At 39.5% G+C, this 17,691-nt stretch overlaps 1 protein-coding gene across 16 annotated transcripts in view; it reads right to left on the bottom strand.

The window, feature by feature from the left end:
* The window catches only part of UNC79 (unc-79 homolog, NALCN channel complex subunit), a 110,771-nt gene that overhangs the window by 67,697 nt on the left and 25,383 nt on the right, over positions 1-17,691 (bottom strand). For all 16 annotated transcript variants that reach the window (XM_065840026.2, XM_071809588.1, XM_071809576.1 and 13 more), the window contains 14 exons: positions 16,422-16,651; positions 15,920-16,091; positions 13,807-14,037; positions 11,655-11,845; positions 10,227-10,350; positions 8,855-8,995; positions 7,260-7,481; positions 6,414-6,641; positions 4,871-5,012; positions 4,478-4,557; positions 4,245-4,393; positions 3,039-3,196; positions 2,504-2,685; positions 997-1,198 (listed from right to left, as the gene is read on the bottom strand). In XM_065840026.2, coding sequence (XP_065696098.1) covers positions 997-1,198; positions 2,504-2,685; positions 3,039-3,196; positions 4,245-4,393; positions 4,478-4,557; positions 4,871-5,012; positions 6,414-6,641; positions 7,260-7,481; positions 8,855-8,995; positions 10,227-10,350; positions 11,655-11,845; positions 13,807-14,037; positions 15,920-16,091; positions 16,422-16,651 — 2,452 coding nt within the window. The remainder of the gene's footprint in view (positions 1-996; positions 1,199-2,503; positions 2,686-3,038; positions 3,197-4,244; positions 4,394-4,477; positions 4,558-4,870; positions 5,013-6,413; positions 6,642-7,259; positions 7,482-8,854; positions 8,996-10,226; positions 10,351-11,654; positions 11,846-13,806; positions 14,038-15,919; positions 16,092-16,421; positions 16,652-17,691) is intronic.

Below are 17,691 nucleotides of genomic sequence, written 5' to 3'. Positions count from 1 at the left end.
GGATGCAGCAGCAGGGCCTGGGCTTTTTTAGGCACTGGGCTCCATGCAAATGTAGGTGGAGGCATTAGGCTGCTGAGGGAGCACAAGCTGTCCAAACAGCTGTCCCCACCTCCTCCAAGCAAATCAGATGGAAATAGATTCGCCTCATGGGCCATCATTTGGGTAAGGAAGTTTTCAATTACTCAGAATGTTAAACAATCACGCACAAACAATTTTTTAGTCCCTGCTTAGTGAATGGAAGGAGACATGATATCTCATCAAGGAACCAAATATGAACATGACAAACATTTACAAACATTTGTCACTGGAGGAATAGTTAACTGGAGCACCAGCTCTAAGAATCCGTGTACCTCTTGTGCTGTGCCCCATACAATTGTTTGTTTTTCAAGGGTCATACAGCTCCTAGAGATGTCTTTGTACAGACCACTACAGAACAGGGTGAGACATGATGTAGGCCAGGGCTGTCAAACTCATTGTCACCCAGAGCCACGTTGGTCTCACAGTTGCCTTCAAAGGGCAGAATGTAATTTTAGGACTGTATAAATGTAGGAGTAGTCACACTTATATAGTCCTAAAATTACATTCGACCCTTTGAAGGCAACTGCAAGGCTGATGCAGCTCCCAGTGAAAATGAGTTTGACACCCCTGACCTAGGCCTTTGAGAACAGCAATGCTGACAGGATAAGAACAACTACAGAAGAACAAGTGGGTTAACGCAGGTTGCAGCTGATCATAGAACCAGACCACTTTTCAACCAAGGCTGGCAATCCCATCCTGGAGAGAATAAAACATGATGCTCAAGGTGTGACAGAATATAGCTTCATCTGCATTTGGGCAATCCAAAATTGCTCACTTAGACTTATTGTCTTTTGGCCTGAAAGATTACCTAATTTCAGAGAATTTATACAAGTGAGACCCACATCTCCCTCGGACCCCTGAAGGCAGCTGAAATTCCAGAAGCTGATAAAAGGTGGTTAGATTGATTTGGACTCTTACTTGTTGGGAAAGGGAATTCTTTGTTGCAGTCCAGATGAAGCTGTGCTTCCAGAGACAAGGTCTCAAAGCGATTCACAAAGAACTCCCAGCTCAAAGCTGGAATATCCGCTTTTAGAAAATGAAGTAGCAAAAGCTTACTAAGAATTGTGGGCCTGTCCTTGACAACTGTGTCAAACTGGAAATCAAGGCAGAGACAGAGACCCTATAGATGAGGGGAAGAAAAAAAAGAAAAACAACACAGAACTGAGATGTGAAAACATTTTTTAAAGCAAAGGGAGGTCAAAGCTCACAACTTCTCCTGTTAATTAGTATAGGATAAAGGTTTAGCTCCTTTTTTCTACCAAGTCAGAACTGATAGCAATGAAAACATAAAGTAAGTAAGGAAATAAAAGAACATCATATTTAGAATGTAGAATTTGCTAGATTTTTGACAAATACAAAGGTACAGGCAAAGTTCTGTCCTACTGCACATTTGGTACATGCTATCAAAGTATTCTCTTCACACACCCCTGCTTGAGAAAAAAAAAAAAAAACAACTTATATTTAGGTAACTGAATCAAAATTTAATTATAAAAAGAATGAACCTGTGAGCCCAAATAGAGGAAGAAAGATTATGGGTGAAGTGTTTCAGAAGCACTTTGCTTCAATCCTTCTGTACACAAACTCTTCTGTATTTTATTTGCACTAGAATTTTCGGTTTAGCGTCAAGACATCTTTGAGGAGAAAACACACACATTAAATATGAAAGTGCAATGTACTGGTAATAGTCTCGGTGAACTCAGTGAATTCAACTTCTCTGCAAACTATTTTGAAAAGCACTATATGAAATAAAACTAGCAAGTATTAACACCTTTTTATAGACAGTAACAGTGAACTTTCTAAAATACATATCCATTCTGTTCTCCAGAGAACTAGAACTGAATTGTACACTATGAGATTTTTTTTTTTTTTGTATCTTGCTTGTATACATAGGGTCTGATCCACTTTCATATTTGCTTAGTTTCAATCATGAGGTTCTGACTGGCAGGATCTCTCATGTGCTTAAAATTACACGCCTAAGTAAGTCTAAGGCATCAAGACCAGGTTTGATGTTGCTTGAATACATTTTCTCACCGTCAGCTCAGTAGGTTATCATAAGACTTATACATTTATTTGTTTTTAAATTGAAAAATGTCAATAAATTTTAAAATTATAAAAAACATTTACAGCTTTCTACAAGAGCAGTTCAAATGCAATAGTAATCTTTTGCAGTCAATATTTTTACAGTGGGACTCAATGATCTTAAAGGTTTTTTTCCGATCTAAATGATTCTATGACTCTAAGTCAGGGCTAGAGCAGTGTCATTTCCCCTGCCTATTCTGTGCATACGTCAATCACCATGACCCATAAGGTTTGCCTAAAAAGGTATTAGCAGTGACCATGATGCTGTACACCTGAACCGCTTTGAACTTTGGGTGATAATCCAGATTCCTGTTTGAACATATTTTTTCCCACATAACAAACTTACCTGCAAAGCTGGTCTCTTTATGGTGTCAAGTAACAGCCCAGCTCTTGTAGCTACTGCTGGATTGACATCTTCCACAGCAGTCAGGAAACAGCAGAATGCATGAGCCAAAGAGTACTTCAGTAGGTGGTTTTTTGTCACAGAGTGAATATCCAAAAACCTGCATAGCACAGCCACCTTCTCCACTGGAGCAGCCATGCCCCCCAGACAAAGAAAATACATATATTAATTTAGGCAATGGCTTCTTTATGTCCTGATGAATATGCCTCTCCTAGAAATAGGCACATCTGAGAAAGTAACAAAAAAAATCTGGCAAGTTGTTGTAATTTTGATTTTACTTCAATAATCCAAAATGTATCACCTTTTCTTCTATTTTACTGCATTGTTGTGCCATAGTTTTGCACTGGACTGTCTCCAAAATTTCTCAAAGCAGCAAAAAGATAATTATCTATTATAGGTCCCCTCAGTTACAACACAGAGAGCTCTATCTCTTCAGTGAAGCAAAAAAGAGCAAACAGCATACATTTCTCAGGCCTACCTGCTTCAAATCTCATCTTCCAATCTTTGCTGTTGAAATTGCTGTTTATGATTGTCCAGAAAATGTCGGCTCCATGGGGAAGAGAAAGTGCATGAAGAAGTAGTGGGACTGCCAGGGAAGAAAGCTGAGAGAACTCAGATTTTACAACTCCCCATAAGCTGGAAAGACCAAAAAGAGCAAGCCTGCTTATAAAAACACTCCCTTAACATTCTTTCTTCTAAATGTCTACAGTGTATTGTTGGTGGGAATGTACTTTTAACGAAAATCTCTACAAGCCATTCAGGGCATTTATGTGAATGCTAGGGAGTTGTTGGTAGGAGAATAGAGCTACTTGCAAACTCTCAACTACAGTTTTTCTTGAAAATCCAGGTACAAATATTCCTTACAACAAAACACTTCAGATTTGACAACAGTTTGCCTAATTCAAATCACAAGTGCCACGGAACATAATCTATGCTATTAATTAGCAGTTTCAATCTGATCAGCTTCTGTGCATAAACCATATGAACTTTCTTGACATAATGAATCATGTGCATCCACAAATGACTAAGATATTGGGTGGTCACAATTTGCTGGTATTTAGATTCAGGACAGATTCTCGAGTCTGCTAAAACCCTACAGTCTCAGGAGGTGCTCAGTGGAATTGATACAGAGCAGCTCTAAGCGCTGATGAACACACTCTATTTTGGAACATCCTATGCTGACATTTATTCAGTGAGTTTTCTGCAAAAGTCAGTTTCTCCAAAGAGAGTCTTAAAATACACAGATTTCAAACCCATTCACTCTGATGAAATGAGAAAGCTTCCTTTACCTCTTAAAAATCAGGTGCAATACTGCTGTCCTCCCAGCTTTAATGCTAAAGCCCTATAAACTGTCTCTATATCATCATTTATTTTGTAGAGTCAGGGATGATACCTGCATGTCAGACAATGCTTTTATCCAATATGAGAAACTCTGACTCACTGCAAAACAAGTGGTACATGACAGAGAAGCCATGACTGACAACACAGGGCACCTTAGTTTCATTTGCAACTTCTTACTCAGCCTGTGCAATGTGCTCTTATACAGTTTCTCAATCTTTGCACACTTCCCTGCCACCCCTTGTTAATTTTTCATACTAAATCTACAAATTCTTTGATTCCAACAGCAAATGTACAGTTGGAGAACCAACAAAGCATGAAGACAAAATGTGCAATAAAATTCTACCTTGCAATCAGCATGTGATCTTGAATATAGGCAAGAAATTGTGGATGGTCCTTTCTTGCTATATACAGGCATTCCCCATGAAGACACAGGATCTTCAGACAGTTCAGCATGTTAAAAAGAATGTCGGGTTCATCAAACCTTGACATTTCCTGTGTAAGCAGACGAACTACTCTCAACACAATGACACCACTTAACCAAAAATTCAAACTAAACAAACAAGTAATTGATGTTACCTGTAATATAGTGTATATGAGCTTCAAGGTAACTGGAAGCTGCTGATAACAAAATTTTCTTTCTGTGTCATTCTTTATCGCTGTTAAAAATGTAAGTTACATAAAATGTTGTTAAAGTTCTCTCATCTGTAACGTTATTGCTGCTTTATATGTTCAAAAAGCCAAGATTTCTTCTAACACGTTTTTGAGAGACAGTCACTCTTGCTGTCAACATCAATATAGCCTTCCTATTTAATTAATACATTGAAAGAATTAAATCCATGAGAAAAAAAGTGACTGGGCATTGTTGGACTTGAAAGACTGCTTCAGAACCTTGCATTATATTAATATATGAGCAGAAGCACGTCATTTAAAGCCCTCCTGAAATACTCAACCTTCTCAACCCTCACCTACCAGCATTTTCTTTGGTCTCTCTGTGATTTCCTGGGTTTTCTCCATGTTTTGGTGCCAATTTGTCGTCTTCTTCTCCTTCAGTTCCTATAATAAACTCAGGTCTAGTATACAGAAGACTATCCTCGAGGTTATCTGTGGGCTCCTTTAAGAACATAATAAGTTAAATTTGGTTTTTTATGTTATCTAAACATATGACGCCATATTCTGCTGTTTAAGTTACATTTGGTGTGATAAGCTGAGCTCAATGAGGCAGACATTGTCTAGTTCCATGTACACTTGTGCATTCAAATCACCTGCACATCTAAAATTCAGCATCAGTAAAAGCAGACTGACAAGATGACTACATTTCAAACACAAGCTTAAGTGATACAACTCAACAGAAACTGTAGATCCATATTGGAGCCGAGGTGAATTCAATCATGGGGATGGGGTTTCACCAAACTTGTCTTCCTCGCCTCAGAGGAGTGGCAGACAGGAGCAGAGCCCATTTCCTACACAACTGTGGAGTTACAGGCTTAGAGGCAAGAGCTGCTGCAATCCCTTCTAGACTGAATAAAGGAGCAGACTGGAATTACCTCTGTCTGTGGCCAGGAGCTCGAGATTACAGGTTGCCACTGTGATCTTCATGTTATAAAATTGCAAGGTGGATCCTAGAAATGGCACCAAGCCCCAGCACTAAAAAGACTTCACCACTTACTACTTTTTGGTTGAGGTGAGAAGCTGAACTGAAAGATGATTCTTCCAGTACAAGTTACTGAATACTACATGCACAATACCTACTACTAGCATACACATCCAAATGGGATTTCAAAACTTTTACACATCAAAAGGCATCACTATGTTCACCGCTGAAAAAAAAATTACTAATAAACATCCTGCCACTACGATGCCACAGCAAATGAGCACTCAGATTAAAGGGAACAATGCCATCTTCTGAACTACCAGATGGAACAGTTACGTATAATAGATATACAGCTTAAAATAAATTCATCACACCACAGGTAATGCTTCAATTCTGCAAAGCTACAAAGGACTTTAATGATGACTAGCAACTGGAGAGTACCTATCTGTGTCTGCTAAAGTTGGATACTCAATCTGAAGTATATTCTGTTATTCAACGGTGCTCAGCATTTTCAACAATCAAGCACCAACTAAGGCTTATTCACTTGACAAGTGACTCACTCAAAATCATTAACCATTTCTAAATATCCACTCTTAGCTCTTAGAAGATGAAAAGCAGTAGTTATTAATATTTCACATTTTATTTCAGACACAGTATCATAAGAGTCTCCTTCCAAAGTGAGACAGCACTTCAGTGTTGACAGGGGAAGAGTTCATACTGGATGAATACTGTCATCTTCACCAGGTTCTTCAAATCAACGGAAACTTACAAAATTTTACAATTCAACTGCATTTTGCTATAACCTCCTAAATCCCCCATGCCATAGGTCAGCATGGCTTTGTTCCCTTGTGCACAGTGTAACGAGAACATTGGAGGAGTTTCAGCACACCAGTAATATAGGCCTTTTCTTGGTCTACTTACCACAAGCCTGATTTCTTCTTTTGGAGCAAGCTGTTCCAGCAGCTCAAAACCCAGCTGGTAACACAGAATGCTGGACTGACACAAACCACATTCAACTGCTTTTTCATCTTTCTGACAGGTGTGAGAACCACCCCAGGGTGCCTGGAACACATTGTTTATGATGGATATTATATCTTTCGAAATGCTGTTCTCTAAGCCCAAAGTGACACCATCATCTTGGAGTTCCATCTGAAAGAGAATGAAAAGAGTAAGGATTTATTACGTATTTAAAAGCCAGAGCACTAACTGTTCTGCCTATTCCTACATTTCTGCCAGTGTTATATTACAGTATTGGGAAGAGTTTGAGATAAACTGCAACTCACAATTTTAAATTGCCACTGGTGTTGAGGTCCAAGCTCAAACAGCTAGAGTAAGGTTTTGAAGTTAAATAGACAATTTCAAGCACAGGATCCATGAATTTTACCTGGAGACAGTTATTCAAAACACTTGGCCTTCAATTCACAATGTAAACATTTAGCTATCCGAAAATTATGCATCTAATTTAAGACTATCAACAAGCCTATGCTTCTAGTATGTAGAAATAAACATATCTCCAAGGAGAAGTTCCTTTCATTCATATGAGCTATCCAACATAAATATGGAGGTATGTAAATTCTCTTCATTGACCATGAACCTATAACTCCTATATGGGTAAAGGCAGATGGCAGCTGTAGAGAGATTTAAATGTCTTATACTTCATGCCAGTCCCCTAGCAGAAAGGACCTCAATCCAGGATTAAAGGAGAGCCAGAAGTGACTACAGAACTTCAGTGTTCCCTCAATGTGGGTGTTTTCCTTCTGTAAGTACCTGCTTCAAGATGAGATCAAACATCAGAATGAAGCAATTAAGATTCATTTCATCATCTTCACAGTCAAAATCAATTGTCTTTCCACTGGGGTGCCCAAAGTTCTTGAAAGGGCTGTGGAAAGGACTGCGCATTGGACTCCGAAACGGGCTCTGGAAGGGGCTTGGAAATGGACTCAGCATGTTGTGCTGAACTCTGCGCCCAGGGTCAGAAGCAATGCTTACCTGAAGACATAAAGAATCAACATGTCCCAAAGACTGTTAAGCATTTAAGCACTCTCATTTCTATACAAAACTGCATAAAATGGAAGAAACTTTGACAGCCTTTCCCTTCTGTACTCTCTTTGCAAAATCTACATATGGCCCTTAATGCCATTAAACGATAAAATGTCATGGAAGTACAGGAATCATATTCTGCACAGATGTATACATTCACTGAAGCTAAGTGGCTGAGATCCAATATCTCATTTCTACTAAGCAGGAATTTTAACATCATAAACCAAACAGAAAATTGTTGCAGGCAGTAAAGTGTTACAATCGTACAGGTTACAATGTTATAACGTACAGGTTACAATGACCTGCTCCATGATCCAGGGACACAAACTTCAGTAGCAGGAGGCTAATAAAGGAGACTATCTCATGAGAACAGTGTAACTATGGTTACACCAAAGGTAGATGGAAATGAACTAGACACATAAGTAACAAGATGTGTATGTCTGCACTGATAAATGGCCACAGCACCTAAAACACCCTGAGAACCTCGAAGTGTTGCAGGGAGATACACAGCTAGATGACTCACGACGTCCATTTTTAGGTCAGCTATGGTCTGAAAGACCAGACAGTAAGTTTGTCTGGTTTTTCTGCCTATTTTAGAAGTAGTGATGGGCTAGCTGTGGGAGTGCTCTCTGCTGATCTACACCAGAAGAAGGGTATACCACTCATAAGGCATCATCAGCTGCCTAGATCCTGTAGTTCCTTAAATCTAAAAATCTGGCCTTTCAAGCACCTGCTGTCCTTAAAGGACTGTCCAAGGCTACTGGGAAGTTAGTCACATCCATCCAAGTACAGGTAGCACCTACAGATCTGTACATATTTTCTTCCAGACTGTAAGTCTTTGACAGACAACTTTAGATCAAGTTTTGCATCGCCTGGATGGTGGAAAAAAATGCAAGGAAACAGAAATAAATTCTGCTCTGTCACCCTCTCAAAACATATCTAGGCCCCCAAATTTGTACTAGAGCACAAAAGCTCACTCTGGGTGACCAGCTGTCCATAATAACTTGTTGACAGTTATTTAAAGAGGGTGCAGAGAATGATAATGGTTGGAAAAGATGCCAAGAACACTCCAAACGTATCCCAAAAAAACCATTTCACTTAGGTAAAACTGCAAAGTTTTTCTGCAGTTCCTCTCTGTATTATCTTTACACTGACCATGTGATACAGTGAAGAAGTCATTCCAACTTCCTCCCATTCTCACAATTTATAGTGTTTCTATTCAAATGCTGCCATACTGAAAGATCACTTTTTAAATCTTCACATGTATTCTATTAAGAAAACTGCTCTAAGAAAAAAAAATAAGCAGTATAAATAATAGTTACCCTCCGAGCTGCAAGATTTCCTGCCAGTTCACTGACTCTTGATTTTCTTTGATTTGCCAACTCTTTTACAGAATTAACTCCATCAGAAAACATGCTGATTAGTAACTGAAGAGGAACAACAATGTCCAGTTCAGATAACACCTAAGGAAAGACCATAAATAAAAAAGCATAAGTTACAAGTTTGATCAAAAATGTCATTTTATAAGCACCTTTATAATTTGATCCTCAGTTCAGCAAGTTCCATGCATTTAATTTTGGGATTCAGTAAGGTGAGCTGCAAGCTCAGATTTCTTTTATGGCAAAAGAGAACTGGCAAAGAAAAGGAGTCTTTTCAATATATTTGTTGGCACCCACTTGGTGTGCCTTGAGGTAAGTTTTATGCACAAACAGACAGGGATGTGAGGTTGTTCCACAAAAGTATTTCTGTATACCAAAAGTCTTACCAATACTTGGATTAATAACTATTTACTATATTTATTATTACTTAAAACTGAATTCCTGTATTTATTCTAAGAATATAGTCAGAATTGTTGCCTGCAGGTGTCAACATAATGACAGGATGATTATCTGTAAATCACTGAGGAAACATTCATCATCTGTTTTGTGACCAACACTCAGATAAATGTGAGCTCTTCATACTTGTCATTAATCAATATTAGGTCAAGAAAAAACTAAAAAAATTATACCTTATTTGAAAGCTCTGTACGCATGAAAATTGCTATACTCATCAGGTAAGATGGTCTTTGCTGAGGCTTAACTAAAATAACCCTCAGCAGAAAATAAGTGATAATTAAGAATTCAGGCATTATTCTGAGGTGTTGCAGAAAATCTTATGTCGTTTTGAATTAACTGCCCCCCACTGACATGATTGTCCCCATAACTTTTGAATATGAACACTACGTGAACACCAGCTTTGTGGGCAAATATAGCATTAAAGGGCCAGAGCAGTAGAAAGCTTGATGGGTACAGAGTTAGTTTAATCCAGAGCTTCGTATGTGGGAACAAATCCAGCTGCTTTTGGAGTCTGGAATTAATTTTAGAATCTACAGATCAAATTCTGCAGAGACTAACAACTACTGCTGGAAAGCGGTCAGAGAGCTCAATGGCCCCAAAGACACAACTGACATTCAGAGGTAAAAGGAATTTCCAGGCTCCCATTATATTGCCCATGATGGGCTAGCAACATAAAGTTTCCTGAGGTCTGTCTACCTACCATCCTTATGCTGTGACTAAGCAAAGGGTGGAAAGGCTCCATGATGCTTGGAAAAGTGGTTTCTTTCCCCCTCCTCACGTTTTATTTTCTTTTTTTTTTTTTTTTCTTTTACAAAATCATGAAGTGCTTCAGCATGACTCGTCAAGAGGGGACACTTACATGCAGCCAAAGCAATGCTTGCTCTTGCACTGAGGATGGATACCCTGTGAATCGACAGCTAATGAAGCCAAACATCTCCTCCATGGAGAAAGGGAGAGGGCAAAGTTCAATGTCAAACATTTTGCTGAAAAGCAGAATAAAAATATAGCATCACTGTGTTACCATGGCAAACACTTTGTGAGATACAACAGAAAATTTGCAGAAAGGCAATTTCACTACCAGCATTGACAATGCTTTTGTAATCTTACTTGCATCCTCACCCTCCACAGGAGCTGGGGTTGCTGATACCACCTGTCCTGACTGCACAAGGTCATCCCTGAATTCAGTGATGCACCTTAAGGATTTAGATCACATCTCATGTCATCCCAGTTTCATTTGATAGCAATATCTTTTTCAACACCAAGAGTAAAATGGGAAAATTTCTTATCTCACCAGTCCTCCACTATTTCATGTTTACAATGAAACAGTTTACACCAATATCTACAAACATAGGAAGGTTATGAAGATGATTAGGGGTCTGGAGCATCTTTTTTATGGAAGTCTGGAAGAGCTGGGTCTGTTCAGCCTGGAGAAGAGAAAACTGAGAAGGGACCTTATTTATGCTTATAAATATCTCAAGGGTGGGTGTCAAGAGGATGGGTGTCCAATGATAGGGGATGAGGGGCAATGGGCACAGAAAGGAGCACAGGAGCTTCCATCTGAATATGAAGAGAAACTTCTTTACTTTGAGGGTGACAGAACACTGGAACAGGCTGCCCAGAGAGGTTATGGAGTCTCCTCTGGAGACATTCAAGACCTGCCTGGACACATTCTCGTGCAATCTGCTCTGGGTGAACCTGCATTAGCAGGTGGGTTGGATCAGATGATCTCCTGAGGTCCCTTCCAACCCAACCATTCTGTGATTCTGTGATAAACTTACAGTCAGTTTCAGAGTCTCTTCATCAGTTAAAACAAAATTAATTGTCAACGGCATACATGAAATTCTGACTCAGACAGCCACCATTCTTAATCTAGTGTTTTCTTTGTTCAATGGAGGAAGATATTAACTAAATCAATATAAATCATTGCTCTTTATGTGCCAGCTCCACTAATCCCCACCTTTTCTCATCAACAGCTGGCCAGGAGGAGAAAGATGCTTTTTCCACCATGCTGCAGGAAGGCACTGAAAATGTGCCTTGCTGACGGCAAAAAAGCATCTACGCAGTTGGCTCTTGATACAGATTTAATGATATCAGGAGCAATAAAAGCAAACTTTCCCAAAGCTTAAGCACTTTAGTGTAAATGTAAGTCATACAAAATTCAGAAGCATTCACTCACTACTGTCTATTGCACACAGCCATTTTTATTTGTTGTCACCTTCTTACTGTGCTAAAACTCTCAACAATCAGTATGTGCAATGATTGAATGGTTCCACATATGTCTACATACCTCAACACTTCCCGGAACTCTTTCAGTTGATTATCGGGCACTTCTGTCCTTATAGCTTCCAGCCACTCTGGCATGATACATTCCCACACTGGCTGGTTTATCACATTGTACGGAATCAAGCAAAGAATTCGATTCAGCCCTTCCTTTAATTGGGTCACAGCACTACACGATTTGTCCCAGTATCCACCAACCTGTGGGTATTTCCAGGAATTAGACTGATGAGTGATACTTCTAGTCCCTGTAACTTTCCCAGAACCATAAACTTGCTCAGTGTGTTGCAGCCAAGAAATTGTGGGGGGTGATCATTAGCACCCTCCAGGCTGAATTTATAATTCAGCCACGGGGATTGCACTGTTTTTTTTCCTCTCTCATTTGACCCACAGTACACAAATGCACTCTCCAAGATTTAGAGGAATTTTGCTCATTTCAAGGCCATGATGTAGAGTAACCTCTCATTGTTTACAGTTCTCAACAAGAGACAGATTTGTTTGGTCAAACTTACACCTTCAATTTTTTGCTCTGGGCAACTTGTTACAGTTTTGAAAAACTTGGTCCATATCAGGTGTTCTTTTGTGTTTGTTTGTTTTGTTAGGTTTTTCTGTTTGGGTTTTTTGTTTTGTGTCTTTTTTTGTGGGTTTTTTTGAGAGAAGGTTCTAAGGGATAGAAGCCAAAAAATATACTTCTAAGTAAGTAAGTACTAGCCTACAGGGATTAATTATTCTAACTGACCTCAGCTCACATCTGCTGTTCCTAACTACTAGCTCTTGAGATGCCTGCTGTTTTGGCAGAAACTACTGGTAATCTCGGCCAACAAACTATTTTTTCTCCATTCATCACAGCTAATTTCATGGCTGTTTGTCTTCACGTTCTAGTGAACCCTCACAAATCTGGCAAGTTGTCAGTCTAGTCTTACATACTGCAGTGGGGGTAATAAATCTAGGTTAATGGATCCAAGACAAGAAAAAGATTCAGTACAGATTACAACATGAGGTTCAGTTCTTTCTTTCCCCTTTAGCCTCAAAGCCCTGATGTCTTTTCTTCAGTTCTAACACTCAATTCATCCATTTGCCTCTCAGCTGTGCCCCAGTCCTCCCACAACCAGGGGTATCTTCAGAGCAATGGTTCAGAGTGAGACACATATACATGCTGGTCTGCACACGTAAAGTAAATCCCATATATTAAGTCATGAATTATCCATGAATGCACACTTCATCCCTGATGATGTAATATATCACATCAAGTCTTTATGGCCCTTCCTAGTCTAGCCACCTAATTTTAGGAAACAAAACCAACATGTCCCCTGGGCATTTTACATAAGAGAGTCACAAAATGAAAGTCTTCTTACAAAAGTAGATGTGGTACAGTTGGCAGCGATAAATGGCGAAAAAGTCTTAAACCCCTCACAAATATAAAGTTCCTATTTTAAAGTTGATGTTTCATTTTCTATAGAGGAATATTCATGTGCCTGGCTTTGTTGCCCGTCTTCACTATCCAGGTGAGTTCTGCTTCATAATTAATGGACAGAAAGAAAGACTCTTTCTAGAAGTGATTCCAGCAACAGTCTCACTTTAGGCAGCCTGAATGACCTTTCAGACAAGTCTCTTTCTCTCCATCTGCAATATGGCGAACCACAGTAGACGTAGACTAGTCTCTTAACTGAATCACTTAAATTAGGTACCTGAAGCTACAGGGCATCAGTATGCCCAGAGCTCCTATCAGTTACAGCTGTGTGATTTCATGAACCTTAATTCACAGCTGCAGAGATGAAGTATGCAAAGAACAGAGAAACATTAGTAAAGCACACTAGTAAAGTACAGGCTTATATCTGGGAGCAGTCAAATGACACCTTTTACTAAAGACAAGTTTGGGTGCTTCAGCAGCATAATGGAAATGTGCAACTATTAAAAATCTATGTTATCTTTCAATACCTACAATATTCTTCCAACCTGTCTTCATATTACTATAAATAATCCCTTCTCTCTAACACAGTAGAATTAAAAATGCTATGAAAATGAAAAACTCCTGAACTCCACTGTTCCCTCAACCACCGAGATTTCTTTTGCCGTGACAGAACTGGGGGAGAAATTGTGTTTATACTTAAGACTTTAATCCCCGTGGCAAATAAAGGAACCTTCAGATAAGTTATTCTTACCTTGGCAAACTCCATTGGTTTAGGAAGAAGGCACATAACCATGACATCAAACCGGACATCACAAACAGTCTTCAACCACTTAGTAACAAACTGGGGTTTGAGCTTTTCAACTAGGCTGCCAACTTCATCATCCATCATGTAAGCTGTGGAGTGAAACCACTGGAACACCATGCTAACCAGCCTTGCCAGACTCTCTGTGGGGGTGTTCTCACTGGGAGTGCAAAGGCTCACCTGGAAGACAGAAACACAAATCAAGTTTCATTTCTAGAATTGAAGGTGACAAATTGTCTACTATGTTTTGCATGTTCTCAGCAATACATGAATGCAGATTACATAGAAGACAAATGAGCGGATCAGTTTTAAGTAGAGTTTGGCACAGGACAATTGACAAAAATTTCCAAACCAGAAAATAACGATAAGAGGGGAAAAAAACAAGCACTCATTTTTTTTTTCTTAGTTTCAACATTGGCAATATCAATACAGAACAGTTTGACAAACCGAAACATTTTCTTTTGAACTTTAAAATGACTCCTCATTTTAAAAGGTAATGTAATACCTGGTAAAATATAAGATACACATACACACATATATAAAAAATGTACAAGATAGAAAGACAAACCAAAGACTCTGAAAAAAGATGTGTACTTAATATAGTAAGTGATCTTTGTTTTGCAAAAATATTCAGATTTTGATTTTTTTTGTCCTCATTTGGGACAGGAATATGAGTTCTAAGTTGTCAAAAAATTCTCACATAATTAATATTTTTCTCTCCTTCTCCAAATTCTCTCTTTCTAAAATGACATCTGCACTGTAAAACTGTCCCAAATCTGAGATCAAGTCTGTACCTCAGTTCACAGACCAGACACACTGCTAAGCCCTTAACTACCTGCTGTTTGAGCTCTTCATGTCTTCTGGGGACAGGAGACAAAGTTTCAAATCAGGTTGCTGCACTGAATCCAAAGAATGGAAAATAACAGATGACAGGAGACTTAGGAAGCTCCTTTAACCACCTGTCAGCTGTTTGTTGCCACATCCTAGCGAAAGCTGCACACTCAGCACCTGGCAACCTGAAACCAGTGACTGCTGCCTTGCAGCAAGTCAACAAAGGAAAAACATTCACATGATTTCCGGGGAAATAGCAGACAGCACTACTTCCCACAGAAGACCAGACTCCATCTTACAAGTATTTTTCCTCCATGTTTTTTCTTGGGATAAGGCAGCTAACAACAGCCTTGACAGTTCAAACTACAGTCTTCATTGTTCTGCTTCATTGCAGGTTGAAGTTAAGGTGTTTGCTTTCTGGCATTTGTCTCAGTTGAGCATTAACTCAAAGGCAGTATCAGCTGGCAGCCTTTTTAATAGGAACTCTGTCTAGTTTCCAGCTGAAAGGTATTCATTTTATGAAACAAAACAGTGACCCACTATGGCTCACAATCTGTGCTGTCATCTCTGCCAACACTCACTACAGAGAGATCAAGAGATTTTATAAGATTAGAATGAAGTCAGTGAGCTCCCCCTCCCTAACATAGAAAGATAAACTCTCAATGTCAAGGATGAGGTACGTACAGTGTAACAAAACCTGTTCTCTCTCACTTCATTTCACTCTGTCAGCCCCTATTGGGTGAATTAACTGGAGTAGAATGACTGGGACTGATCCAACTAGACCAATCTAAAGGCAGTAAGTAAAAGCAGCCCACTAAGACTCTTCCAGCCTATTTAGAGGTAACAGAGAAAGCTGAACTTCCAGAGAGTGATGTTGAAAGATGGAAGGTGAAAGACATGTCTTTAGGGGATTGCCTTCTGAGGTTAAAATAATGGCACTCAGCAGGAAGCATCCGTGAGCCGAACATGATGGAACAAAGGAAGTCCATAAAAAAATCGAGAGGATGAATAATTCTGTTATAAACTCCATGCAGGACTCAGAAGGCAGTGAGCAGCTTCACCCAAACTAGTTCTGAAATCTCCAAGTCTGGCAGCTTCACAGAATTTCTTTTTGCTTACGAATCAGGAAAGTATCCAACTAAAGCCATGAAGTGGGGAAAAAAGGATACAAAATTGAGGGTTCAGAAAGAAAAGGAGGAAGAAGTGAGAGAAGAGAGCAAGAACTTCTTACCAAGAACCAGATTCCAAACTGGCTCAGAAGGCGTTGGTCATGCTTGTCATCATCTTTATTATCAAACTCCGTGTTGTCCAGGGAGTGATGGGAAGAAGAGAGGCCCATCTGTCTCCTGCGGTTGAGTTCATACTCCCTCTGCTCAGCATGAAACTCTGCTTCCTTCAGCAAGCTATAAAACAAGCTTGTGGTCAGTGAATGCAGCTTTCCTGTACCGGATACAGGTATCTGGTCAATAACAACTAGAGGTTAAGGCATCTGGTGTCACTGTTTTCCTCAGAGCAGTAACAAAATAACATCAAACCCTAGGATTCAAGGCTGGCTTCTTCCACAAGGACAACACTCACAGCTGATCAGTACTTTGCTAAAGCGGCAAAGTTCAGAGCACCCTGCTCTGAGCTTGCGCTGGTGAAACTAAAATCAATTTGCACAAGATCTGCAGGCAATATTTATGTGAAAGCCTGGTCAAACTTTACACCGTGATGATAAGCTGCCATGTTACCTGATCACAGCCTCCACCGTACACACAAGTTCCTCTGCCCCGCACTCCCGGGTATTGATAGGGGGTGGTGAGGTCTGATAGAGATGGGTTTCTGCAGCTGCCCCGACTTCACTGCTGTGATGATTTGAATGGCACCTTTTGCAGTAGCGCACTGGCCTGTTGCCATGGCGGCCACAGCAGCCTGCTGAGAAGCACGTGACAACAGCTCTTCTGACATGCGAACTACAGTTCTGCAAAATAAAAATACACTTTATTAATATTAGGCCACAAGTATCAGGAAGTGGAACTGAAAACAGGGATGAGAGCCAGCACTGAGGAACTGGCTCAAGTGTTGGTTGTTTCCAAAATCACTACACATAAGCACAGCTGTGTGCAAACTCCTGATGCCAAGTGTCACTAAACTCCCAGAAAGATGAGCTCAGGCCTAATTGCTGGGCTTGGATTTGAATATCACAGTTGTTCTTCTTTTGGAGCAGGCCAAACCAACATTTAAGTCATCAGCCTCAACTTTCTGGCTTGAAACAATCTCTAAAGTTTCCAGTAGTTCTCTTAACCCCTGCTAATACTTCAGAATGTCTTTTTAAGTTACATGTAGCAACAGGCAGATCGTTAGGAATGTAATCAATGGTGCCACATCAGTTTCATGCTGCCTTGGCATAGGCAACTATCCAAGCCTCCAAAATATGTACTACCTTTATTTTTGCAATCTGGTAATCAAGCCCAACATAAATGCTTTCTTTGTCACACAAGACCTGGAATATGTTATTAGCTGTATCCCTTATTATTAAAATGTTACTAAAACACACTGGTTGGTATGTATTGCAAGCAGATTCTTTTTGTCAGCAATCTTTTCAGAGCCAAGCACTGAAGACTTTCAGTCCACATGTTTTTTATAATATACAGTTTACGGTAGGTTTTTTGTTCAATTTATGATTAATCCAAGACTTCAATGATAAGAAGATACAAACTATTAGATTTAAAATTAATATCTTGCTCTATCCTCTTCATAAACAGAGTTATAGTACAAAAACAGAGTTCAACTGCACAATTGTTCTACTAATTGCCACTTCAATAGAAACCTACAACTCAAATCAAGCATCAGCAGTTTTAACAAAAAGAAACCTTGCTGCTGAATCATTCCCATCCACCAACAAATGCATCCATGGATAAACTGTGAAAATTTGGAATGGCACAAAAAAGAACGCACCACATAGTAATGGAATGACGTTACACACAACATCAAATCATGCCCCATCACACAAATGACTGA

The sequence above is a fragment of the Patagioenas fasciata genome, chromosome 5, assembly GCF_037038585.1.
Source record: "Patagioenas fasciata isolate bPatFas1 chromosome 5, bPatFas1.hap1, whole genome shotgun sequence".
Lineage (NCBI taxonomy): Eukaryota > Metazoa > Chordata > Aves > Columbiformes > Columbidae > Patagioenas > Patagioenas fasciata.
This window is presented reverse-complemented; position numbering and strand designations above follow the sequence as displayed.